Here is a 27,912-nt window from a genome sequence, read left to right as displayed (position 1 = left end):
AACCACAAAAAAAATAATAAAAAAAAACAAACTCCTATTTAATTTTTTATAAAAAAAAAAAAAAAAAAAAAAAAAAAAAAAAAAAAAAAATTTTTTTTTTTATAAAAAAAAAAAAAAAAAATTTTTTTTTTTTTAAATAAAAAAAAATTTTTTAAAAATTTTTTTTTTTTTAAAAAAAAAAAAAAAAAAAAAAAATTAAAATTTTTTTTATATTTTTTTTTTTTTTTTTTTAATATATTAAAATAAAAAAAAAAAAAAAAAAAAAAAAAAATAAAAAAAAAAAAACTACTTTTTTTTTTTTATTAAATTTTATTTTTAAATTATATAAAAAAAAAAATACTGCTTAAGAGGATTTTCCACACTTACAAGAATAAAATTCACAGCAAAACTTTCTTTTTAGCCACCAACATCATGATTTAAAATGATGAGTATAGCTTTGGAAGCCTAATTTGTAAAATACAAGGGTGGATTGGATCTCAATCTTTGTAAAACCCATATTGATTATATCCCAGCTTAACTATGAACTATTCCCCCTCATATTAGACATGAAACATGTATAAAAGGGTTTCAGGGAGACGCTGTCTACTCCCTGGGGGCTTGCAGCACCCATAGGCCCTGAAGTGCTGGCACTAAGGACACATTCTCTAGCAGATTAAGTCACTGGTGATAAGAGCATCCCTCCTCTATCCTCCTCTGTCTCTCCCTCTGCAAGTCTCTCTGTCCCGCCTCTCAGCCTGCCTTGGAATCTGGAAAATTCTGGTTTAAAAATACTGCAACACTTCCTTTGTTATACTAAGCCCTTTTTTGTCCCCCCCATCTTATTTATTTCCTTGTTCTCCCCAAATAACAGCAGTGGCGGGATGAGCGAGCGGGAGACATAGAAAAAGAAGGGAAAAGAGTGTATGGGAAGAGAGAGGGAGGGAATACAGTATATAGAGAGAGGGAGCAAGTCGGCACTGTCAGAGCGAGCAAAGAGAAGGAGAGGACGGCAGAGAAAGTTTATAAGGCGTAGTTTAGGAGGAAACGCGTGAGAGAAGCTGGGGAATCTGTGGTGGCCAGCTGCAAGAGGGGAGATAGCGGAGAAAGGCTTTTAATTCTCAATCCCCACAGAGCCTTTGAAAATTACCAATCTTCTTATCACAGACGCAGGGCTGCTTATGCAAATTGTTGTGGAGTGGAACGTTTAAACGGAAAATTACTCGACAGCATTTTTTTTCTCCCTCTTCCCTTCTCCCCCTCTCCCTCTCTCTTCCACACAGAAAGCCTGTTTTGAGTCTCAGATAAGAAGATGAATTGCTCTCCCCCTGCTTTGAAGCGCGTCAGGATTTAAAGACTCCAGCCTCGGCTCTGGTCTAACGCCGCTGCTCTTGCTGCCTTTGTAGCAGAAAACAGGCTGGGAAAAAAAAAAAAAACACGCAAGAAAAAGCATTTCAAAACAACATAGATTCTGTGCTTGAACACATCGTTACTGCCTGAGGAGAATAGGAAATATAAATACTCTCTAACCCTTACTCTTCTAGTCTATTTATTTTAATATTTTTGCTTAACACAGTCAACACTTTTTTCAGACATGGCAAGTAATTGACATGGATGAATGAAGCTCATGTGCTGTATGAAGGAAATGTTTGAAATCCCAATTATACCACAGGCAATATTAGAAATGAAACAGAAAATAGGGTTGAAAACCATTCAAGAGCTATACGCACTTAAAATGAAAATAACTGACTGAATGCAAAGCTATGAAATTGTGTGCTTTTACATGTTTCTGTGATTGAGCATTTTTTTATGTGTGCTTCATTCCTCCGCCCAAACAGACTGAGTATCTTTTGACTGCCATCTTGCTCACACGTTTGATTAAAGAAAAAAATATTTTAAAAAGTTCTAAACCAACTTAAAGCTGCAGTAGGTAACTTTTAGGAATATGACTTTTTGTCATATTTGCTGACATTTTCACAATATCCTGACAGTAGTACATGAGACAGATAATCTGTGAAAAAATCAGGTTCCTCTGGATCCTCCTAGTGCTCCTAATGGAATTTGCAAGAATCCATCATGCCTGGACATAAACAACCAATCAGAGCCAAGAAAGATATAAAAAGGGTTTGGGTTGGAGGCTTGAAGGTAGTTGATTGTTGATTCCCATTCCCAGCATTACAAAGTGTCTTTATGAATGAGACTCAACCTACAACTATTGTAATGGATTAGAGTTAGAGTTTTTTGTATCCTGATTACATAACTCAGTTACATGTAATCGCAAGCCTTTCAAAGCGTAAAAGTAAATACATTCCAACTGCAACAATCCGCAGTCTCTCTCAGTCTTGATAATTGCAGTCACTCATGGACTATGTAGTTAACAGTTATCAGTCTCGATTACTAAATTAATTTAAGACTAAAACCTCTTTTTGTTCTATCATTTGTGGTGTCACTTAACTAAAGATCCTCTTAAAAAGATGGTATTGAGCGTTTTTTATCCACTCAATTGGATCAAAGCTTTGTGATAAGGTGAGAAACCTGCCGTTGTCGTTGTTTTTCTCAAGTTTAACTTTAAAAATAAAGCAAAGACACAAGCAGCCCTGCATGGGCTGAATGAATAAGATATTTATAAATATGAATATATATATATAGATAATATAAATATTTTATTTGGGTAATTCACATTGCATTTCTTCCTCTTCCTCTCATTCATGTTAGGGTGCTTCACATAGTGAAGAATAATGTGCAGCAGAGCCATCACAGTGATGACTGCACAGGACTTTGATGGGAGGAAGTGAAGGCCACCACTGGATTTTTTGGTCATCCCATTCAGTCATTGCTACATTTTATCTGTATTTGTCAGCAGAACCTGGAACGCTCTTGTTCCTTTGAAAATGCATCTGGTTGAAATGCAACTTTCCTTGTTTCCTTTTGTGTTCACTTTGTGAGTACATGTAAACATGTGCTGTGGTGTTGCATTTGGATTGGTTCAAAAATAGGGAAGTTGGAGTGTTGTGGCTGTGTGGTTATTAAACTGAGACTTGTCATTTACAGGGCTGTTAATGCAATGTAAAAATGGGCCTTCAGAGCTGAATATTTTAGATCTCATGAACTGACGAATCACTGGTTGAATTACTGCTGTCTTAAATTACCCAGTAAAGGAAAAACAGACACATTTGAGTATTTGAGACAAAGCAGTCATGCAAAGATTTAAAGAACCATCATCATTTTATCTTTGATTACTTACAGTGCAGTGTACGATAGGGTTGAACTCCACCAACCTACTGAATTCTTTCTCCCAACAGAGGCAGCTGAGGAAGAGGAAGTGCTACCTCCTGGTGACCGGAGCAATTGTCCTCACCATCCTCATCATCATCATTGCTGTTTCGGCAAGAAAATGAGACTGGCCACCGTGGTAAGATTCATCATCTACAATTCAACACTGCAGTCAACACTGCAACCCCTGTCCCAGACACTGACACTGTCAGTTCCATATTATTTAAAGGTCCAGTGTGTAACAGTTTAGAGGATCTATTGACAGAGATGGAATATAATATTCATAGGTATGTTTTCATTAGTGTATAATCACCCGAAAATAAAATTTGTTGTGTTTTCATTACCTTAGAATAAGACGTTTTTATCTACAGAGGGAGTGGTCCTCTTTTATGGAGTCCACCATTTTGAATCATCATGTTTCTACAGTAGCCCAGAATGGACAAACCAAACACTGACTCTAGTTTGGGCTTTTTGCGTTTTTCACTGCCACCATAGTTTCTCCTACTCAGTTGGATTGCAACCAACTTGCGGGTTGTAATCTGCGATGTCACAGCTACACTGTAAATAATTTTGAAATTGCTGCCTTACAAATGTGAGATAAATGAACGTTGAGTAATTGGTTTAAAGTTTATTTCAGTTGTAAAGTTAAATGAACTTAAGAAAACACATTCAGTATTCTTAAGATATTAAGTAGAAGCAACAACCATTTAGTCACACAGACAAACATTACAATTAAATTTAATTTCCTCTTTTCTCAGTTTGAAGAATCAGTTCAAGCTACTTTGTCCCAGCGCACAAAGACAAGATGTGAAACTGCTTCCAGTGAATTTGTTTTAAGTGAAAGGGAGTAAGGCTTGAATTCAATACTAACCTTCATCATAGTTAACAATGACTTATCTTACAATGTACACACAGCAAGTTTCCATCATGTTTTCTAAAAACTATTTTTAGAAAAAACACTTTTAACTTGAAATAAATAAAACTTATTTCTGAAAAAAGATTAGTGAATTCAACAAAATTTCTGGATGTATTTTTACACTGTAGATGCCACCAAATCCTACACACTGGACCTTTAACTAGTGCACTATTAGAGCTGATATTTGTCTTTTATTAAAGTTGGGATATAATGCACTATATATCTCCACATATACACTGTAAAACCTGATGAGTTAGTTTAACTCAAACTGTTTGAGGAAACCGATTGCCTTAAACCGTTTAAGTTTATTAAAGATATGAAAAATATTTGATTTAAGGATAAGTATATCAAGTATGTTAAATAAAAGTGCACTCAAAACAAGTGAGTTGCTTCAACCAATCGTTTTTGAGTTAGGTCTAATTCATGTGAGTGAATCACTCCAATATTTTTGGAGGATTCATTTGTGTTAACTTACTTCTTTTATTAAGATGTGTTATTAGGTTTTACAGTAGCTTAGTAGGGCAGTAACATTTTTATAATATGCCCTTCATTTTAAAACTTTTTAAGAAAAAAACAAATGCACACATTATTTGACAATTGGGTTCCAAATGTTCTCTTTGGATGGCAGGGACACACATTGTGCTTGTTGAACTGTATGATTTAGGCGTGACGACTGGTCAAGATCGACTGAGTCTGTTCCGGTCTCTGTCAGTTGTCATGTACAGTCAGGAGATAACAAGCATGCATTGCGTTTTTGTTCCAATTACTCAATTCATTGTTTAGTCTATAAAATGGGAAGTTGCCAAAGGTCTTGTTTTGTTTTCTAAAACCCCCAAATAATCACTTTACTTTAAAACAGAGAAAAGCAGAAAATCATCAGAATCAGGCTTATTGCCAAGTAGGTTTACACATACAAGGAATTTGCCTTGGTGCATCACAATTAAGCATAGAAAAATATAAATAAGGCAAAAATAGAAGCAATAGACAAAAATGATTAAAATGATTACAAAAATCATTACATTTGCTGGAATGAGAGAATATTAACCATTTTTGCTTTATACTTAACTTAAACAATTACTTAATGTTGCCAAATAATAGATAATTGATTGATTGATTTACTAATAATTTCCACTGTATTGTGGTGTTGATCTAAATTCAATACACACCCAGCGTTCATTACAAATACGTTAAACTTGTTTGATATTTACAAATGGAGTTGGGAAAGTCAACATCCCATTTGTATGTGAAATAATCATAACAATTTAAAAACAAAACTAGCAAAAAACAGCACTCAGAGATGAAGATGTGCTATGTATCCTGACTGATAGAGTGGCTAATGAATGTGCATTTTTGTTTTGGTGCCCTTAACACATTTGTGTTCTCACAGGATTTCATTGGTTGCCTGGATATGCAACTCTAATTGTTACCCAGCATGCTGTCTCTGTATTTAGTCAGTTGTTCAGTGTGCTGCCAACACAAAAAAATCTGTCTATGTTCTTGGAAAAAGTCATTGTGTGTGGGCTGTCCCATCTTAGCAGGTTTCAGTAAACTTAAATTTTGTTCCCAACTTAACATCTCAGAATAAAAAAAAACATTTTAGTTTACAGCAACATGCTGCCACATCACCAAATACTGGCCAAATGTAATGCAGGACAGGAGAAGCCAATCAAAAAACCAGGTCATCAGGCCATAGTACAGCAACTTTAATACACTAGCATTATTTACATAGGTACTTTAAGATTAGGGCCGGGTTTGGTTGCTTTTTCAGTTTTTAATTCTGTTCACCATTGATACCCAAAATACCAGGATTTGCTAATCTCTCACTGTTTTATCAAACCGTTTATCTTTTCTAAACATTAAGTCTCTGAAAGAGAAATATTATGATAGTATGTGTCAGTCAACTCCAGCTCAGTTTTCTGCGAATGGCTTTGTGAAATGCTGTAAAACTGTGTGCCAAACATTGGCGAGTTTATCCCTCTGCTCACATATTCGCTGCAACATTTTCCATTGCAAATTTTATAACACATCATTCACATTTTTTTCAGATAAAATCTTAGAGTAAATACATTTTTGTCGATCTTGTGTTGACCACCTGCTGTCTGACCAAGACTCCACAGAATCCCTCGGCCCGCTGTCTTATTGGTATAGTGCATCACTTTTTAGTACCCGTGTATATTTAGAGAAAAATAAGGAACAAAATAAGGAAATCAACTGTACTGATCCCTAAGAAGTCCAAAGGATTAGCATTGTTTAACTCTTGTGTATCATTTGGTAAGATGAACAAATTCCCCTGATTTGTGCCTTCTGCTAAAGTATGATTCCTTATAGCTGCAGTTGGTATTTTGAATAAAAATGACTTCATTTTATATTTATAAAATCATGTTCCTCTGGCTCCTCCTAGCTCTACTAATGTTATTTTCAAGAATCCACCGGGCCTGAACAAAAACAAACATTACATGCACTTTGGGATTCTGGGAAAGAGAATCTTCAATCTTCCAACCCAAAGCATGACCTACTGGTCTGGTCTGGTTTAATATATATCTATCATGGTACCAACCACATTGTCCATTGATGTATGTCCAGTCGACGGAGCAATGGAAAGCAGGATATCCAGATGTGTGGTGCATGATGGATACACTGCGGTGAGTTGATTGTTCGCCGTATCTATATTTGCATAAACATGACTCAACACAGCAGGCTCAGGCAACTCAGATCAAACTGTAAAATTAGGCAATGCTGTTCAAATATAAATCCAGATTCTTTTAATGCATTGCCTGTTCATCACTTAAAATGTTTTCAGAAACATATTTTAGTGTGGCGCCTGGTTAGCTCAGTCGGTAGAGCTGGCAACCCATATACGGAGTTGCTGCAGCGGCCCAGGGTTCGAATCTGACCTGAGGCCCTTTGCTGCGTGTCACCCCCACTCTCTCTACCCACCCCTCCTGTCTATCTTCAGCTGTCTCTATCGAATAAAGGCAATAAAAGGCCAAAAAATAACTTTAATTAAAAAAAAAGAAACATATTTTAGTGTACTGTTTATCCATAATCAAAAGATTAAAAAAAATAAAAATTAACCCTATGGGGTCTAATGGAATTTTCTTGTTAAATTCACCTTTAAAGGCAAAACATGATACACCCATGTCTTATATAAAAATGTGCACAATGTTCACGACCACCTCAGGTATTTGTTTGATGAGGCACTATTTGTCCTGGAGCACTGTGACAGGAGGTAATTTGACCCTAAAGCTAAAGCTGAAAAATTTAAGTTTGATTTTTTAAATTCTTCAAATCTCTTATGAAAACACAGCTTTACTCACATGGACCAATTGTTTTGGAGCTTGAAGTGGGTTTTATCAAAGACTAAGGTTCACAAAAAATGTGGAATCTATGAATAAAATAGCATATACATGTATAACAACTTAGTTCATTTAGTTTCACACAAAATGCAGGCAGATACACAAACCCACCAATTTGGCATGCTGAAAGGCAGACAACGCTCTTTTCTCTTACTCCTAGTGCACTGTGTGATTCACGTACACTCTTGCGGAAATATAATTATTTTTGTGCTGTATTATCACAGAGATATCGCAAAAATGTGCCAGCACGTTCCAAGACCCCTGGGTGTTAAGAAGTAGGGTCACATTTGCTTGAGTGGTGAGAACCGAAGTTGGATTATGTGGTTTGCACAGACAAAGTAAAAGCCAACTTTATTTCTATAGAACCAGTAAAGAAGATGAGCTGAGAAATGGTTTTCCCCTGGCCTGAAGTCAGTGATCAGATAGTTTGAAATCATCCTAAAAAGTGATGCATTTTATTTCTTAAAGGGGAATCTGAAGAAAGTTTTTGATTTAATTTTAAATTAGATGCTCTCAAGTTTGATGACCTAACTAATTGTAGCCTCATATTACTAATGGCTGGAAAAGCTGTCCTGACAAACACTTTTTTTCTCTCTCTCTTACTTGACATCCAATACAAGATGTCTCTGCTTGCATAAAGTATTGATCACATCCTCCTGGGGGGAAGAAAATGGAAATCCTGTGGAACAAAGCATTCTATTCATGAAACAGCAGGCTGAATCAATGCTCCCATGGCGACTGGCCCATGTTGAGGCTTAGGAGTTGGTGGTCGACACTCAAGTGGCTAGACACTATCAGTTACCACACAGTCTCAGTGCTAAAAAAGGCAACGGGCCATTGTGAAGTCTGCCACTAACTGTTGTGTTGTTTACATGTATTCAAAGACTAGATTTATTGATGTCCACCTGCACTATAACAAAGCAGTGACACAGTACAGACAATCTATTGACTGCATCAGGTGGGGACATATTCTTTTTGCCCAAATAACTGAAATTTGAGTTTCTTTTGTGTCTATGTCATCATATCAACCAACCCCATATACTGTTCCTCATTCCCAAAGTCCCAACGCGTGTGTATTTGACGACACATATATTTAATTCAGAATAAGAACAGTGCAATTTATAAACTGTACAATTAAAACAAATAGTAAACGTAATGTGAACACAACTGCAGGGAGTTTGCGTACAACGAGGGATTTGGAGAAAGTAAAAGCAATTTATTTCCATTGTATATTGCATCAGAGATGAGTGTTCCGATATTTCTAGGAACTGTTTATATAATTCCCCGACTGTATTATGAATTTCTTTTTAATAATCATATGTAGGCTTCTTTCTTGGCAAATTCAGTCTTCTCCTCTCCCTGATGGCCACTGTTCTATTTAGTCTAGGCAGAATTTCTGACAATGTGCTTATTTAAAGTGCTGGAGGCATTTTGTGATTATTTATATTATACAACATTTCTAGGGGTATTAAGGGGTGCTGAATCCAAATCTGCTGTATATGAAGCTCAAAAATGTCCCGAAATGCCTCAAAATGGAGAAATTCAAAATGGCCGCCACCGCCAGGCTGAAATCTATTTTTCACTATATCTAACTAAACAAGGTACAAACCTGAAGTAAATGTGCTTTTGTAAGTTGTCCTACATGGGTAATTCAATGCCATATTCAAATTTGAGATGTAATGTGAAGAAACTGCTTAGATATTGCAAAAATAGTTGTTTTTAACTATGAGCTATTATTAACTAATTAAGTTATTATTATTAATATTATCAGGCTACTTTTACTCAGTTTGTATTTTGTTTTGAGGTAAAATGTGTCAAATGTGCTGTAATGCACTCCCCAACCTTTGCCCTCCCCATATATCACCCCACCCCACCCCCACGCTCTTTCTCACACTTCTCAGAACGGCTGATCGGAAACATAAGACAGCTAACAGGTAAAGTCATGTCCAGTGTATATTTTCATAATGTGACATGTTTTCATAAACATCCCAAGGGGATCAATAACGTTTCTTTCTATCCATCTATGTAGTTTAAATAATTGCAGTATATATTTTAGCATTTTTGATCACTAAAAGAAGCCTAACTAGCTCATTTTAGCCAGCTAGTTGCTAGGATTAGCTACTGTTAGTGGCTAGCTAACATTGCTGGCTCAATGAGCAGTACATATCGATGTGCAAACGTTCCCAACCTTTTGACTGCTGAGGCCCAAATTAAATTCTGAAAATCTTCCACAGCCCACCCAAACTTTTTGGTGCAAAAGTGGGTGAGTGCAATTAGCACGCTAGCGCAATTAGCTGGATAGCATCAAGTTTATTTCATTTAATTTATTTGAATGTAAATCTCTTTGGGTATTGTTCTACTTGAACCATTCAATCCCTTTTAGTAATCCTTCATGATTTTTTATTTTACTTTTCTATTGAAAGGCCTCCCACGGCCCACCTGCAATACCTCGGTGGCCCACAGGTTGGGAACCACTGTCTTATACGTGGTCACAGATTCAACAATCTCTGCTTGGTGCAGAACACCTTGGACAGGCATAAATGAAAGTGTTTGTGGACAAACGTCTGTGTGAACCTGCAGATAGTAACCAGCACTTGGATCTGAAGTCACCCATTCGAACAGCTTACAGAGCAGGTCGCAAGGTAGACCTGGAAAATATTCTCCAGCATGAACTCATGCCCATCCCGCCATCTCTGGCCGCAACTAACGGCAGTCTACATTCCACCAACAAATCTGTTTTAGCAAATATACTGACAAAACATATCCAAACCCCTGCAGATGTGCGCCTTCAGGAACCCAGCTGCTTTCTTATTGATGGCCAAGCATTTGTTATGGCACTTGGGAAGCCGCCTGACATCACAACATTCGGCAACTATGCCAACAAGTTTGCTGACACAGTGTTGAAGATGGCAGAGAAGTACCAGAGGGTTGATGTAGTCTTTGACAGGTACCATGACGAATCCATCAAAACAGGCACAAACCATCTGACAGAACACAGCCCAGAATATGAGCCAGTGGTTGTAGTATCAGGTGGGTTTGCTGAAGCGACCACTGTCAAGTCATCAGATCCAGAACTTGAAATCTCCTCTCTGAGTGCTGACCATGAGGAGGCTGATACACGACTGATTTTGCACTGCATCCAGGCTCCTATGGACACGATAGTCATGTCAGCGCGTGACACAGACGTGCTTCTTCTACTCCTAGCACATCATGACAGAATTGGATGTACCCGTCTCTACATGAAAGCCGGGACATCAAAGGATCCAAAGTATTTTCTAGTACATGACATTTGCAAGTTACTCTCTGATGATCAAGTGGACACACTCCTTGCCTTCCATGCCATCACTGGCTGTGATAGTCTCAGTTCAGCGGTCACAGAAAGAAAACAGCCTGGCAGGTGTTCAAGCAACATCACACCGATCTTACTGGCCTTGGGAATCACCATCTCATAGAAGATATTGTGAATTCAACAGAGAAATTCATCTGTAAGATGTATGGTGTGCCCGAGGTTGATACATGCAACAAAGCAAGAGTGAAGTTGTTTTGCAAAGGTCGTCCACAAGAGACTCTGCCTCCAACCTCAGATGCAGTGAAGTTTGATATCATGCGTTCACACTATCAAGCGACAATCTAGAACCAAGCTCACCTGCCACATCCTGATCTTCCTCCAGTGGATGAAATGGGATGGATGCACAAGGAAGGTCAATTAGTGCCACGGCTAATGTCTCTGCCACCTATGCCTAAAGCCTGCAGGGAGTTCACTTCATGTGGGTGTACCAAGGGATGCCTCAGCCAACGCTGCAGCTGCAGGTATGTGTATAGGGAATTAGCTGATGTTGATCATTGTGTACAAGAATGTACAAATATGATAGACTGGTAGAGTATTCCAATGTACCTGTACTTGTACTGGTTGTAATCTTTCTATTCTATTCTATTTAATCTATTCTATTCAGAAAGAGTCACATGGAATGTATAGATGCATGCAACTGCAACACTTGCCAGATCATTGAAGAGGACTGTGAATAAGCTGTCACTGTAACTTCTACTGGGATATAGTTCAATGAATATCACCATGACCCATGGATCTTCCTGCTTTTGGATCTTATTTGATTGACAACTTCTTTATCACTAATGACCACCTTTTTCTCTATACTTGTGTGATTTTCAAGCTGATTATTGACACTTGATCTAAATCAGGACAGGATGTTAAATTTTTGTATTTGTTTGTACATTTGACCTCAAAACAAAATACAAAGTAAGTAAATGAAGCCTGATAATATCAACAATAATAGTAGTAATAATAATAATAATAATAACTTAGTAATTATTATTATTACAAAAACAACTTTTTTTGCAATATCTAAGCAGTTTCTTCACATTACTTCTCAAATCTGAATATGGCATTGAATTGCCCATGTAGGAAAACTTATAAAAGCACATTTAATTCATGTTTGTACCTTGTTTAGTCAAAAAGATATACTGAAAAAAAGATTTCAGCCTGGCGGTGGCGGCCATTTAGAATTTCTGAATTTTGGGGCATTTCGGGACATTTTTGAGCTTCATATACAGTAGATTTGGATTCAGCACCCCTTAATACCCCTAGAATGTTGTACAATATAAATAATCACAAAATGCCTTTCGTTCTGATTTTGTGAAAATTGACCCTGTCTAATTGGCTCTTTGGTTGATTTGACTTTCCTAATGTAGGACATGGCTGTGACCACAGTGCTCCCAGAGTGTTGCTACAGTCTGTCAATCCACCATCTTTCCACGTTTCCCCATTGGGGATTGATAATAAATAAAGTATATATCTTCTTCTAGATCTTAAATAATAATCTAAACATTAAAAATAAGAATTTAATTTAGTTTTCTTCACAGTACTAAATGTTCCAGTTTTCTTTCAACCTGTAAAAAAACGCTGAACGTTGAACATGTTGGTATCTTTGTTGCAGATGCATAAATATCCAGCAGAAATCTCCTTCTACTATATTTACTCAGATCTCTGATTAGTAGCTCTTCATGTTTATGGAAATAGACCAACGTCTTTGTTTTAGCAGATGAGGCAGGATTACTAACCACTCTGTGCATGTGTGTGTGAGAAAATAACTATCCTCATCCCCACTGGATGGAAATTATATTATAGGCCCCTATTTGAGTTTAGCGGAAGAGAGTGGGTTTATTGCCTCAGCAGAGCAATAAGCCTGGCAAAGTCAACAAGTTCTTGTACTAAAGATCCAAATGAACACACTGGGCTTCCGCTCTGTCAAGTATTTCGGTGTGTGATACAACTCAATTTTACTGCGATTACTGCCCGACCATTTTATCATTATTTAAGTGATTTTCACAGCAGGAAGTGTAAACAAACATGCCCTCTTCTATAAAACTGATATTGGCACAGATAAATATTTTAATGTATGAAGTATTTTATAGCCATTCCCCTCAAAATCTTTTGTGAAACAGTTGCGAGCATCACGGTAAAAAACAGCCTCTGTCAGCGTTCAGTCAATTTTCTTTAAAGGAGGGCATCACCATCCGCAGTGGCAAAAAATGGACAGATGGAGAGAAAAAAGTCTAATAAGCCATGCAGTAAACAGAGACAGATGACTTTTTGCGATCAATTGGACGCTATTTACCATATGGTGGTAACCATGAGGACACTTATTCTCTTTATCTCTGAGAGTTTGATGAGAAAGTTGACTCTCATGTGGTCATATGGTGTTGGGGTTAACTTAGAAATATTATCTTTTAATTTGTATTTTTTTATATTTTTATTTTCTCTATATATTGTTATTAGATATTGTAATATAATACCTATTTTTACATTCCTATTAATATTATTTCTTTAATGTCTTGTGAGCACCTTGAGTAACAGTGATTAACTAAACAAATTTTCCCCCAGGGATCAAAAAAGTATTTCTGGTTCTGATTCTGAGTCAAGATATTGTTAGCTTAGCTTAAACGGGGGCAGGGGGGCACATCTAGCCTGGCTTTGTTCAAAGTTCAAAAATACACTGATACTTCTAATACTCACTAATTGACAGTGTTGGGCAAGTTACTTTTAAAAAGTAATTAGTTACAGTTACTAGTTACTTCTTCCAAAGAGTAAATAAATTAGTTACTCAGTTACAAATTATAAAAGTAACTAGTTACTTCAGAAAGTAACTATTGCTTTACTTTTAAGTACATTTTTAAATGCTCAAATGTGAACCCACCTCCACCCTTCTTTAACAGAAGTTAAAATACATGTGCATGTTCAATTATTTATGATAAATCTGAATATTATAATACAATCCATTATTAACAGAAACAATGTACACAAGTCTAAACTATTTTAATGTTGCTGTGGGACAAAGTGAGACTAGCCTCCAATCAAATGCCATGTATGTAGATATTATGTTTATATAGTGGATCCATACAAATAACACAATAGATGTTTTGGAACTTTTGATATTTATTGCCCCTCAACAGGCCACAACTTAAATTATGCTTGTTAAGCACTATACCAAAAATAAGTAACAAATACACTATTTGTAGTGCAAATAAAACAAAAAAAAACTTCAGACAATTGGTAGATATACTGTACTTCAAGTATTTTCTTCCTCGAAAAAGTGTAACAATAGGAGGTCCTTCAATCTAACTGAAAAGTACAATGTATAGCAAAACTAAGGAATCTCCATAAAAATAAATCTCTTTCTCTGGCCATTGACAATCTCACTTCAAGAGGCTGCAGCCAGCCAACAAATAAATCTAAATTAAATTATGGTCTTTAAGCAATGTACTAAAAATGTATTCCAAAAATATATTCACTCTTTTTAGTGCAAATGTAATAAGATGCAGCACAACTCGCCATACCTGTCTCTCGTTGACTGACTCGCTTGTGTTGTTCGTTGTGTGTCCGACTATACGTGCTTTCGAACACCCGCCCAACTCTACCTCTGATTGGCTTACCATGAAATTTTACTCAACCTCAGCCAATCGTCAGCATTTATGCGCTTGTTTCGTGCACTGCCCGCTAACCAAGGAAGAACAATAAAAAAAAAGTCTTTGCCTCTCGGCTCACAGATTTAGTTGGTCTGATAAAAAAAAACAGCTTTAATCATAGTAACGCGCCGCATTTTTAATATTTTTTTTAAGTATATTTTTTGGGCTTTTATTGCCTTTATCATAGTGACAGCTTAACACGGCCGCGGGAAGTGGGGGTGCTGGGGGTGCTGCAGCACCCCCTAGTGGCGAGAGGGAGACTTTTTAAAAATGTATTAAAAATATTTTGCACAATTTATAAATTCCTTATGAATATTTTGGGAAATTATTTTGACACACGTAGGCTATTACGTGTATTTTGGATTTTAATTTCATTATTTTGAGGCCTAATCAACACAGGTTAATGGAAGTTACATTGTCAACGTCAGGCAGGGTAGTGGTCACGGAGTAAAGAGGTTTCTCGCTCGTTCCATGCAGCATACATCCATCCATGACAGCAGCAGACTAGTAGATTTACATAGTCTAATGACAGAAACGAGGAGGAAATATGGCACAGAAAAGCATTTCGGATTTTTTTGGAAAACCACCACCAGTGAAAAAGAACACTAGTACCGCATCCATGACAACGGAGAGCAGCTTGAGTGAGGAGACTGTCCGCCCGCCTCTTTCTGCAGTTGCACCGGCAGGCCCAGCCCCAGCACCCGCAACCCAACCTAGCGTGATTGGATTAGAAGAGCCCTTCCAGCCAACATCCAGTTTCAAATTTCCTGCACGGCGTTGTGGTAATGAAACGTTCTCACGTTCTGTGGCACCGGCTTGGTTTGCTGGATGGCAGTGGCTGCATTATGTGGAAGAGACTGATCATATTTTTGTGTTTTGTTTGCCTGAAAGCAGTCGGAAAAAAAGTCATACCTAGAGACAAACTTAAGAAAGACAACCCTTCCCGAATGCCGGCTTTTCAAATTGGCGTAAAGCCACTGAAAAATTTAACAAGCATGAGAGATCAGAGTTGCACAGCGATTCAATACAAAAGTTGGCCGCTTTGGATGACGTCCCCATAGATCCTCGCTTATCCAGCGCTCATGCCAGAAAGCAGGCTACTGCTCGACACTGTTTGGAGCTTCTCTTCAGGACCACCCGATTCCTTGGCAGCAAGGGAATTGCCTTCAGGGGCGACACAGCACGCAAAGGAATACTGTATGAATTGATGCTGGAGCGCACCTATGATCTCCCTGAAGAAAGAAAGTGGATAGAAGGGAGTGACAACTGGATGTCGGACACTATACAAAATGAAATAACTGAAAAGTTTGCTCATGCTATCCAGAGGGAAATTGTTGCCCGCTCATCGCACTGCCGATTTTATGGCCTCACAGCTGACGGCACCACTGACATTAGCACCACTGAGCAGTTCTCCTGCAGTCTGAAATATGTTGACAGCAGCTTGGAGCCTCACACTGTGTTTTTGGGATTTTATAACGCCCGGGACAGCACTGGAGAAACTCTTTTCAGTTGCATCAAGGATATTTTTTTAAGACTAAATATCCCCATTGAACACATCGCAGGATTTTGTTTTGATGGAGCAGCTAATATGTCAGGGTGTTTTTCAGGCGCGCAAGCTCGGCTTAAAGAGTTAAACCCGCACTTTATGTGCATTGCAGCAACCACTCACTGGATTTGATTCTCCAAGAAGCTGCGCGTGAAGTGAGTCTTGTGGCCGATACTTTGAACTTTGTTCAGGGTGTCTCATCTGTGATAAGAGAGTCATCAAAGCGAAAACAGCTCTACCAATCGTTTTTTGGCTGTAATGAGGTTGCTGTCAACATCTTAGGCCAAGGTGGTGTATCCGTGACATGTCCATTAAACGTGTCACTGCAGTTTACCCCACTCTCCTGACTACACTACACGAGCTGAAGGATGACAAGAGTGCCAGCTCACCTTCGCCAAACTAGAGAACAAACAGTGGATTGGCGACGTAGCTTTTTCGAGGCTATTGATGTGATATCGGCGGAGCTGGACAGAAGATTTGATCAGGCCAGTATGAAGCTTGCCACAAAGCGAGAGAGGGCTGTTATCAAAGCAGCAGAGGGAACGAACGGCAATCTGGAGGCCCTTCAGCTCCCGGAGGAGCTTGACACAGACCGCCTTGAACTCCAGCTCAAAATGCTTGGGCCAAGCATCGCCAAGCAGCTTGCCAAAGTCACAAAAGACAGAGGGTCTAAGTGTGTCACAATTCAAGATGTAGCATCATGTTTGACAAAGCTCCAGCCACAAACAAGAGCCATGTTTTCAGAGACAGAAAAACTGATCAAGTTATGTCTGTGCCTACCTATCTCCGTGGCCTCATCCGAGCGCACTTTCTCCGCCTTGCGTCTTTTGAAGACATGGGTACGCAGCACCATGACCCAGAAAAGACCCACACACCTTTTGCTGATGCATGCCCACACAGACATTCTGAACTCCCTGGACATTCGTCCCCTCATGAGAGACTTTATCTCCATGACCCCAGAGCGCACCTCAACATTTGGACACCTGTAACCAGGGCACCTTGCCTGTAGCTCAAAGTAAGAGCATGGTGCCGCCGCACACTTTCATATCTATTCATGCAGTTTAACGTCACACTATAGTATTTTTGCAAGGTGGTGGGGATGGAGATGGTGAGTGTTATTTTGATTGTGTGTTCTTTGCGTAATGGATGTGGAGAACTGTTCAATTACGTGCTTAAATAGTCTAATAGATTATTTCCTTGTGGTGTGCGTAAAAGGATTGTGGAGCTAATAGAGTCGCGTGTGACATAAACGTATATGGTGCAGTGACTCAGGTTCATGCCAGCTGACCAAATCTATTGCATTGTTATAGCTTTATTGTGAAGTTTAATTAACAGCGCATATATTCATCTGAGAACTGATGTCTGTGTGTTTCAGACCCTGGCTGTGTGCACTGAAGTGTATATGGCAATAAAGTAGTGAATCTCAATCTATTTATTTATTTTTAAAATGTGTTTTAAATAGGCCTATAGGCTCATAGGTTTTTTGTCCAAAAAAAACAAACAAATATATTTTTCACAGCACTCCCTGTTCAAAATTACTTCCAGCGGCCCTGCAGCTTAAGATAGACAGGAAAGGGGGTCAGAGAGAGGGGATGACACGCAGCAAAGGGCCGCAGGTCGGATTCGAACCCTGGGCCGCTGTAGCAAGGACTCAGCCTCGGTACATGGGTTAATAACGCCGTTATTCCCATCACTGCTGATTGACATGGTGTATCTAGTTTGTCTATTTTCAACTATGCTATCAGAAATGCTGTTTGGATGGTTGCACTGTAACACTTTAAAACCACACATTCTCATTTTTACATCTGTGCTTGCAGATGAAACCAACTGAATAGTGTTTTTTTAAAATGATCTGATAGAGGCTAAAATGCTCAGCTGAGGGGAATTAGAGTTGGCGAATGATTGAACCTTCCTAAGTCCTGCCATTGAGCAAGCATCGGTCAGAACCTCAGTCGACTTTCACCCAAAAAGTGAGAAACTCTAGCTAACTAGCTAGCTAATCTACATCAATCATTAGTGAGCTAGCTGCATCTGAAAACTATTGTGAGCAAAACACTAGCTAATTACCTAGCTAATTTACATAAATAATTAGTTAGCTTGTTAGCTTACATTGTATATATATATATATATATATATATATATATATATATATTTGTCGGTTTTTTCTTTTAACTATCTTAATGTGTCAAAATGTGTAGCCTAGCACATAGCATATCTAAGTACAGGAAAGGAGGAAGTTGACTGATGTTCTGATACAGGCTTGCTCAAATGGATGGAAGCCTGCGAGCTAGTTCAGGCAGTCAACTCGAGCTGCGCTGATATACACACATGACATGCCTCACTCCATAATCACTAACCAAGCGCACCCTTCCAATCTGGCGGTCTATTTAAACTGCACAGTTTCCCAGCTCTCCCTCTGCTCTGTCAATGCCGCTGTTGCCCTGCATCCGTATTCCTGCCTGCAGGTCTGTAAGCCCCACCACCACCCCAGCATCCACCTGTAGGCTCCGACTGGGGGTTTAAGGTATTTGTTCATCACTCCTCAATATCTCTATGTAAACATACCTGCGGGGAGTGATGAGGTCGGAGCCTAGACGCCAAAATCTAAACATGCCTCACTGCTTTAATAATCATTTCAAACGTGAGTTGGCACAAAGCGAAAAGGGGTGGGACTTAGGAAAGGGCAATTTTATTTTTATTGCATTTAATTCAGTTTAGTTTCAGTTAGTTTCCAGAGTGGCTTGGCTCATTTCAGTTTAGTTTTTATTGTTTAAATATGTTTATTTTTAGTTCGGTTTTTATTAGTGTCAGTGTTTGTATTGTAACACCTATTCTGAACTGAAGAAACAAAACTAACACAATGACTGACAGACATGTAGACATCTCAGGCTCAATAAACATTTTTGACCAAAAAGATTTTCAGTTAATCATGTAAACCCTTTCACATTACAGTAGTAGTCATTTGATTATATATCATGTAGTCGATTGTTATTATTTAAATGATAATAAAACAATTAATAATTAATTAGTGCAGGATTTATCTCTTTATTTTTCATTTATTTCTTTTTCTTAACCTCTTTTATTAAAAAAACAACTAAAGACAAAAGGCTAAAAAATGTACATACAGACATCCTGATTTTCTTTCCTATTCTCTACTAAGATTGTGGATGATCATGTGATCCATTACCCAGCCAGATAATCTGCTACTGACCAATTCATAGCTCAACGCACACACATACCCCTCAACCATTTTTCTCTAGTCTGTCAGTGTCCATATCAGTGTCAGATTATTGAAATGGTACTTTAAAACCAAAATAGTGTGACCAATGTGCTTCAAAAGGAGCAGACAAAAACAGGATTAAAGAAAATCAAAGAGAATGAAAAGAGAAAGCAAATATACAACCTGTGAGGCAGTGCAGAATTTAGAAAGGATCACACAAACAAAAGCCTGGAGAAAAGGTATGATTTTAAAATCTTTTTTACAATTGAAAACTAGAAATTTTATGAAAGAGACCAAACATGACGACACAACCACTGAAGGACATGCTGTGTTTATAGAGGTCATGTTAAATAACAATTTCAAAATAAATGTCAAGATTTTGAAAATTTGAAACCTTGACTGGGAGTCAACAGAAAGGATTCACTCTGGATAGGACAATAACAGTTAATGCCAATACATCACTAAACAGGCAGATAAGAATGTTGATAAATATATAGAAGAAAAAATTATTATAGAGCTATAAAGTTAAAGAAAACAGATTTTCTCTTAACAGGCTTTTTTAAACAAAATATATCAAAGTGACACATTCATTTAGTTCAAGTTTATTTAGTTGTAAAGTGCTTTATTATTGGCAAAACCCAAAGGAGTTGACTGAAGACGGGCTTGTTCAAAACTAACCAATCAAGAGACACAGAGGAAAATAAAGCAGCAACAGAATACAAAAATATAAAGCGCATTAAGTCTACCTTACCTGGCCTATCATATACATATATATGACCCACCGCTACCTGCCAGAGACTTTAGATGTAAACTTCATAAAGCAAGCTGTCATCTTTCATTTGGGGGCTCTTTGCATTGAGGTGAACTATGAGGACTCCACCTGCTAACAAAGAATAATGCAAAAGACAAAACGTCAGTGGTCCACTTCCTGTTAGCTAGAGTGCATGCACTTGGTGGTTAATGCACAAAATATGCCTCTGTAATGCTTATTCATATCATATTAGGTCTATGTCACTGAGTACTGTTCATTAGTGGAGGTGTGTGTAACTGGCAGCATGAGTTTGAAATGTGCACTTTCTGCGAACGTTTATTCACAAGTGTGTTTATGTGGCTTGTATCTATCCCTGGCATCTTGCAAGGACAGTGACAGATGTTAATGATAGTAAAATGTTTAAAAAGAAGCTGTGTAATTTACAACTTTGTGGACTACTGTTGCTATCCCCCTCGCCATCCCTAGCTTCCACAGCTTATGCTTACAACCCCACCCCTGCTATGTGCTGTCCCACCTGCTTTTTTCCTCAGCATGCAAGTACATTTTGCCAGGCATTGTGACTTAACTCAGAGCCTGGTTGACTTGATAGGAGGCGCTACACTGACACTGACTAACTGTTGTTTCCATGCAACATGCTTACTTTCAGGCATGAGATAATCAGGTGGGCAGGTGCTATCACATTGGAACTGTGAAAATCATTAGGAATGTGAAATGTGCTCCTATGGTGTTATTTGTTCATTTTAAACCCAGTGTCCTTGAGGTATCCTCATTTTTTGGCCATGATAGTGGCGGGGCTCTGGCAACAGGTCAGAACATTTATTGGCAAAAAATGTCATACATTATTGTACCTAGATCATGCATCTAAATCATGAAGTTGGTCCCCTATTTAATAATCTAGCACCATCAAGTTCAAATTTAGACTTTGTCCAATAGTTTCATGATAAAAACCTGTACAACTAATGACATTCTGTCATGGTTTGGGGTTTTAGTTTAGTTATTTCCTGTTTTATATTGTAATACTTCCTCTCCTCTTGTGTCAGTAAATTCACTTCCTGTCTCCCCCGCCCGGGACCGATGTCTGTTATTTAGGTCCTGTGCAAATGTCCATCATCAAGTAAAAATTCCACTGCAAATTACCTACCATATTTTGCCAAACCCAGAGGTCCTATGATAACATTACTGCCGTCCAAAAGCAAAAGGGCTTAACTTTAGTTATTCTCATTTTTGGAACATTCTAGATCTGCTTTATCATGTGGACAAATATGTTGAGTCAATTCAGTTGTTTTTAGGAAAAAGAGTGGGTTGTCTTTGCCTTAACTTCCAAAATGCCCAGAAAAACTGAGGCAGAATAGCTTAACATCAGTTCAGGGTTTTTGTCTTTGTTCGACTGCACTCAAACACTCAAACTGAGTGAAGGTACTATGTTAAGGTTTGGGCATAACTGTAACTCTAGCTGGGTAAACAGTAAGTTAAGTACCTTAACTTTCAAAAAAGGGTCAAAGGTCGAAATTTGACCTCAAATATTTTTTTGTAGCTAGATAACTTCATTAAAATCACTGCCATATTTCCTATATTTTGCCTACAATTCATTTAGCTGGACAACAAAACACTTTAAAGCCATGTTTCTCAGTTCTACACTCTGGCCAGTTAAGTCTTTTACTTTTGTAGGACAGATACGTTTTGGTGAATCGGCATCGCTGTGGTTTGGGCTCACATCTTTTACTTTTGCAAGGTATCAGACCGGTATTTCAATGTAACAGAGTGGAACTTAACTTGAAGCGGCAGTGGAGGAAATATAGTTCTGCATTGATGTATTATAGGATCAGTCTTGAGTTAGCAGTGTGGTTTCTGCAGTCATCTCCAGTGTCTCAGGCTTTTGTCCAGGCAGAGATTGATCCTTAATGACAATTGCAGAGAGCTCAAACACAGTTTGCGTGGTTCTAGCAGAGGTGCGCACACTCAGAGCTCTCCAACATAACAAACCAACTTTTAGCTGGCTGTGTGTCAGATTGTTTCATTTGACTTGATTAAATACCTGCAGCATGACACAGCAGCAGAAACAAAAGTGCATCTTAAATTAAGAGTGCCAATGTATGCATGTGGTCATTAATAATAATAATGGAAGTAAAGCTGAGTAAAATACAGACTTTGTTTATACTGTGCAAATGCGCCGTACAAAACACAGATGTGCGGGGGTCATTTCTAAACCACAAGGTCCCCTTATAATACAAGTCCCGTGTGAATAAGGCTTTAGTCTGCAATTCAAGCTTTCCAGCTTTTCCCTCGTGTTTTCCTGGTGTTGTGTGGACATATACTTTGTTTTTTTGGAGCTTGTTTTATGGATGACAAGCAAACACATCCATAAAGTGGCAGGCACCTTTGTTTGCTTGTCTGGACTGCCTTACCTGGTTTTGAACTGAGCTTGCACAACTATCCATAAACTTTTTTTCATTGTTATTAAATCATCTGGACTGCACCAGCTTTGCCTCCTAATCTGTCATTTGGGTCCCATTCCTTGTGTTCTGTTACTCAGCTAGCAGTATGACCGATTCCTTTCTGCCTCAGCTTTGTGTTTAATGCTAAACAGCATGCTAACACCTTAAACTAAGATGCGACTATGGCTTATATTATACCTGCTAAACATCAGCATGTTGGCATTGTCACTGTAAACATGTTAGCATTTATTTCACAGCATCTCACCTTACAGAGATGTTAGCTTGGCTGCAGATTCAGTCAACAGTAAGCTGTTCAATGACTACATAGAGTGTTTGAACTAGCAGTGGGATAATAAGGATTGTCTTTCACCAATGATCCAAACGCACACAGTTTAAATGGCTGTTAATGGTACCAAGTGTCTTTTTTTCTTCTTTTTTTTGCCTGAACAAAACATCCATCCAGACATAACACATAAAAAAGTGAGTGAAAGAGCGATGGAGAGCAGAAGCAAGAGAGGCAGAAAGGAGAATAGGAAGCGTCGTACATCAGTTTAATGAGGGTGACGTTGACAGAAATAACTGCGGAGCCGCTTCTGCTGTCAAATCAATAGCCTGGCTCTTTATGGCACTCTAAATAATGCAATAACTGCACCATGACACTTATTCCTATACAAATTATGTTACTGGCACTGCCCTCACGTCTTGTTTACAAAGTCATTTGGGGAGTGAGATTTCTCTATATGCATGTGATAAAATTACAGTGATTCCCTATAAACCCCAGAAAAAACAAGACTTTCTAGACTGTAAAGTTTAAGGTAATACCTTTCACATGTTATGAGTGCACCTGAATTGTGCTACTTTTGTTAACTTATTGATAGCTACAAAGGATAAATTTCATGCAAACCTGACTCTCTGCTGCCCAAACTCCAGCTATTTTAGACATGAGGCATGGGGCAAAGGGGAATTATAAAAGCCTGTTATTATATATACAGTATATATTAATGTTAAAATAACTAGCCGGTGGATCAAAGGTCTAAACCTTGCTGACATTAATCAAAATAGAATTTAACCGTGCAGCAGATTTCAGGTAAGGCTGAACTTGGTAGAAGCTTAAAAGCGAGACTATCATTTCTACGGAGCAGCTGCCTCTGCTGCCACGCGTAGTAAATTACAAAACACTGGAGCATTGACTTCTGTTGAAATTGTGGTGAAGGGTACTTTTCTAACAGGAGGGCAACACTATTGCAATGGGACTAGACATCAAAACAAGGCACAACACAGAGAAAAAGAAGCAGTCTTTACCTTCCGTTTTACTGCTGTGATGTCCAGTTACAGAGACCGAAAACACCTGAGCCCAAAGCAGCAAAAACTACTCACCAAAAGCCCACTGACTGAAGGACTAGCAATAGGTAAGGATCTTGCTTTGGGAGGGGTGACAACTCAAACCATGTCAACAGGCAGTTAGTGGGTTACAATCCATATCATTTTCACACTTTGTGGAAAATACAGTCTGATGGGGCGCCTGGATAGCTCAACTGCTAGAACCAAGGCTGAGTCTTTTATTTTACAAATGGATGTACTTTGGTCCAACTTTCCTTCCTTCTTATAGAATCCAAATGTCTTCCAAACTTTAGATTTTAGATTCATTGGCGCACTCTAAACACACTGCGCTAATGTTACTCAGAGATCCTCACATTGACCTTTTACCTTTAAGAGTGGAGACGCTGTTAGCAGCAAAGCTTCATTCAGCCGATTCATAACTTTAGAATCGGACCATCAACCAGTTCAGGGTACATTCAGATTGATCCGGGGGTATACATACCGATCTAGCTGCATCTATAAATTTAAAATGGATTTCCGACTTGTATCTGTAAATCTTTACACCCCTACAAGTAAACTATGCAGAGCGATCATTTTTGGTAGCCGGGCATTTAGAGGACTTAGATTTTATTGAGAACGTCAAACAGACACAGTAAAAGTAAGGGGGAGTGGAAATTTTGCCCTTGGTAGCCGCCCAAACTGTAGCTAGGGTGGGTGTGATGTGAAGAATGTACTTTTTTGTACATTTTAAAGTTGCATAGTTAAGCTTAAAGCAGAGCAATAAAAATAACTCTTGTAGTTGCACTTATCCAGAATAAGACATTGTTTGTGTAAAGACATTTGATTTTTTAAATCAAAGCAATGGCAAGAAGCTTCAAAGCTTTTTTTAACATCATTTAGCAAAAATCCCATAATAACATAGGTCAGTATATTCTAATTCAAGTGGTCTGACAGAAAACTAGACTTCTGCACCTCCTTTTGGTTCTGTTTTCAGGCTTAAGAAAAGCCTGTGGTGGCAGACTTCGGCTTTTAACAGGTCACTTCCGAATGAGGGTACGTTTTAGGAAGCACTTGTTAATATGCCAAAGTGGTATTTTGAAATTCTACAGACTGTTTATTAGAAATTGTGGTTCAAAGTCTTTAAAATCCTTCTTTAGGAATAGTCACAAATACAATTTGGTGCAGAGTATTAGCAGATGAAGAATAAGGTTAGTTAAGAAAAGTTAAGTATATATTTTACTACAACCTGTAGTTTCTCTGACTGGACAATCATTCATCTCAGCGATCAACAGAATATTAAAGGCTGTCCTGAGCAGAAATGACTTAGCATCCAGTGCAGAGTTTTCTCTCCAATAGCATAATGAGAAATCAGAGGGTCCTGTGCATGGACTTAACACCCAGGCTATTCAAACACGGCCAGAGATTTGAGTATACATACCTGGCTTCACACAAGTATTAAGGGGATAAGAGGATAATAGAAGAGCTCCTCAATCCATAATAAAAGGGAACTATTCCTTCAAATAAGGTACACACATTCCCTGCTACCTGTCAAAAAGGACATGAGGACAGTGACACATTTTTGTTTGCGTTGGCACCAGCACAGTATAGTTAAAATGACAAAAGTGCATTTTCCTTCACCTGTTTGTATGCACATTTTTACTTGGTGCAAAAAAAGTTTTCACCCTTGGATAAAGTGAAAAAGTTGTAATATCAAGAAAAGCTAAATGTGACAACCCAGTATCACACCAAAGTGTGTAATCTACATGGCTGCTCCCTGTGGCAGTGTTGCGTTTTGCCTCTCCTGGGTGTGGCAATGTCACATTTTTAACAAATGCTCATTCCGCAGTCATGTTAACAATAATAGATATAATAATATTATATCGTATAATATAATAATAACTTTAAGGGTTTAGGAAAAGAGTTGTTACTTGAGTTGTTAGTTGTTAAGTTTTGTTACCTATCTAAGTCAACTTTTGGTTTCACACAGGACACTAACAGCAGTCTCCTGGGTAAAAGTATCTGTTTGTTTGACCTTACTTTTTATGCTGCACCTATATACACGTGTACTTTATTAGGTGTGTTTGCACCTGACATGGAGCGAAACTGCCTGATTCAATTCGTCATTTGTGAGTCTTCGTCTCTTTCATTTTCAGTGACAGTTAGTGGTCTCTTAGTTAGTTTTATGACTGATTTGGAATAAAATAAACCACAACGTCCAGGCGAGACAAATCATGACACTGACCCGGTATATTCTAGTAATATTCTAGTGGGGCGCCCCACCCCCCCCCCCCCCCCCCCCCTTTTTTTTTTTTTTTTTTTTTTATAATAAAAAAATATATTTTTTTTTTTTTTTTTAGGTTTTTCCATGCCACACTGTACTCCCCTACAGGAGCAGAGTCTGGAGCTGCTTTTTTCCCCCCCCCCCCCCTTTTTTTTTCTCCCCCCCCCCCCCCAAAAAATGGTTTTAAGTATATGTTTCATTCGATTCTGGTTACATCACTGCAATGGTGTTGTAGCTCTTTTACTGCACTACTTTACACCACCAGTGATGCCCAGGGATGACAATGTTGGTGAGTTGGTCCACCATTTTAGTCCTGACTAAAATATCTCAACTATTGGATAGATTGTCATCACATTTAGTACAGACATCTAATAGTCCCGAGAGAATAAAACCTTGGTAATCCCCTTGGTTTTCATCCACTTTAGTCTTTAATTGAGTCCAGCTTAGCTTCTACAAAGAGAAATTAGGATGCCATGGGCTTAATCATGTGCACATATTTTGACCCCAATTTATCATTAATGTTTAAAAAGTATGCTTACATGTGGCGGGAGTTTAAGTTTGAGATTTAAGGATATAGCCTGCCTATGCCACCCCAGGACTTCCACCAAGGGAAATGCTCAAAATTTCACAATATTATACAAACACTAACCCAATAAAGGGTTAGATGCAATAAAGGGAATTATTATTAAATCAATATGTATTAGACAACGGATTTCATGGGACTTCAGGTCTTAATTTGTAGGAACACGTACGATAAAATGTGATCACTGTCTCCACACTGTGCCTTGTGTGCTTAACAGTGAACATAAGTCATAATTAATTTGATGATAACATGAATGTTCACACTGGAAAAGACTAAACTGTAACTGACTTTTAATAAATGGTAAATGGACTGTACTTATATAGCGCCTTTCTAGTCTTTTGACCACTCAATGGGCTGTACACTACATGCCACACTCACCCCATTCACACACATTCATACACTGATGGCAGTGGCTGCCATGCAACTGCTCACCAGAACAGAAACTAATCAATCATACGCACTCATACACCGATGCATAGCATCGGTAGCGATTTGGGGTTCAGTGTCTTGCTGAAGGACATGCGACAAGCAGTGAAACGAACCACCAACTTTCCGATTAGTGGACGACCCACTCTAGCTCTGAGACACAGCCGTGGCTGCAAGAGGTTCTTGCACAGTCCTACCAATATTGAAGGTCAAAATATAAGTTTGGCCTGGGGATGGTGGAGTAGGGTTATTTAAATTCAAATCCTTGGTAGCATAAACATGCTCATTTGTTTTCATAGTAACATGCGTCTTAGATCACAAGAATTTTGTGTAAATAAATGAAACTTAACTCTGTTAAACAGCAACTTTATCTGGCATCCCATCCAATGGACATTCTAATAGGCTTTATGCCACCTATGATATTATTACTGTACATTATGTGGCCCAAAGTAGTCAGCTCTTGTTCAAACAAATCTTAATGCTAAAGAATACAGTAATGTTTTTGTCAACTTTTGTCCAACTGTTTGAGGAAGGTGCTCTCTTTTTCCAACATGATAATGAGTGTGTACCACTATTACTTAAAGCATAACTAAACTAGTTTGGATGTAAAGTCATAATTAAGGCACGTGGCCGATCAACTATCAAAGATATTGTTCCATCATTATGGTTACCGTGTGCATTAGCTTTCTGGCTGGCATGAGCCACTGGGCTTCCTAGTAGCTAGATCAATATTGAAATATCATATCAATAAATAAGGTCTCTACTTGATTTGGTGCAAAATGGCTGTACAATTATGAGGCAAAAATTATGCTGTGTGGCAGAAAAAC

General features: G+C 38.3%; 1 protein-coding gene across 2 annotated transcripts in view; it reads left to right on the top strand.

Annotated features, from left to right (window-relative positions):
* Window positions 1-27,912, top strand: part of tsnare1 (T-SNARE Domain Containing 1) — a 200,351-nt gene that overhangs the window by 159,348 nt on the left and 13,091 nt on the right. The window contains exon 11 of one of the 2 annotated variants that reach the window (XM_051407353.1): window positions 3,279-3,388. In XM_051407353.1, coding sequence (XP_051263313.1) covers window positions 3,279-3,374 — 96 coding nt within the window. In that variant the 3' untranslated portion in view covers window positions 3,375-3,388. Of the gene's footprint in view, window positions 1-1,259; window positions 1,308-3,278; window positions 3,389-27,912 lie in introns of those variants that run through there. The other variant, XM_051407354.1, reaches the window with a different exon arrangement.

The sequence above is a fragment of the Dicentrarchus labrax genome, unplaced genomic scaffold, assembly GCF_905237075.1.
Source record: "Dicentrarchus labrax unplaced genomic scaffold, dlabrax2021, whole genome shotgun sequence".
In the NCBI taxonomy this organism is placed as follows: domain Eukaryota; kingdom Metazoa; phylum Chordata; class Actinopteri; family Moronidae; genus Dicentrarchus; species Dicentrarchus labrax.
The sequence above is the reverse complement of the archived record's forward strand: the minus strand, read 5'-3'. Positions and strand labels throughout refer to the sequence as shown.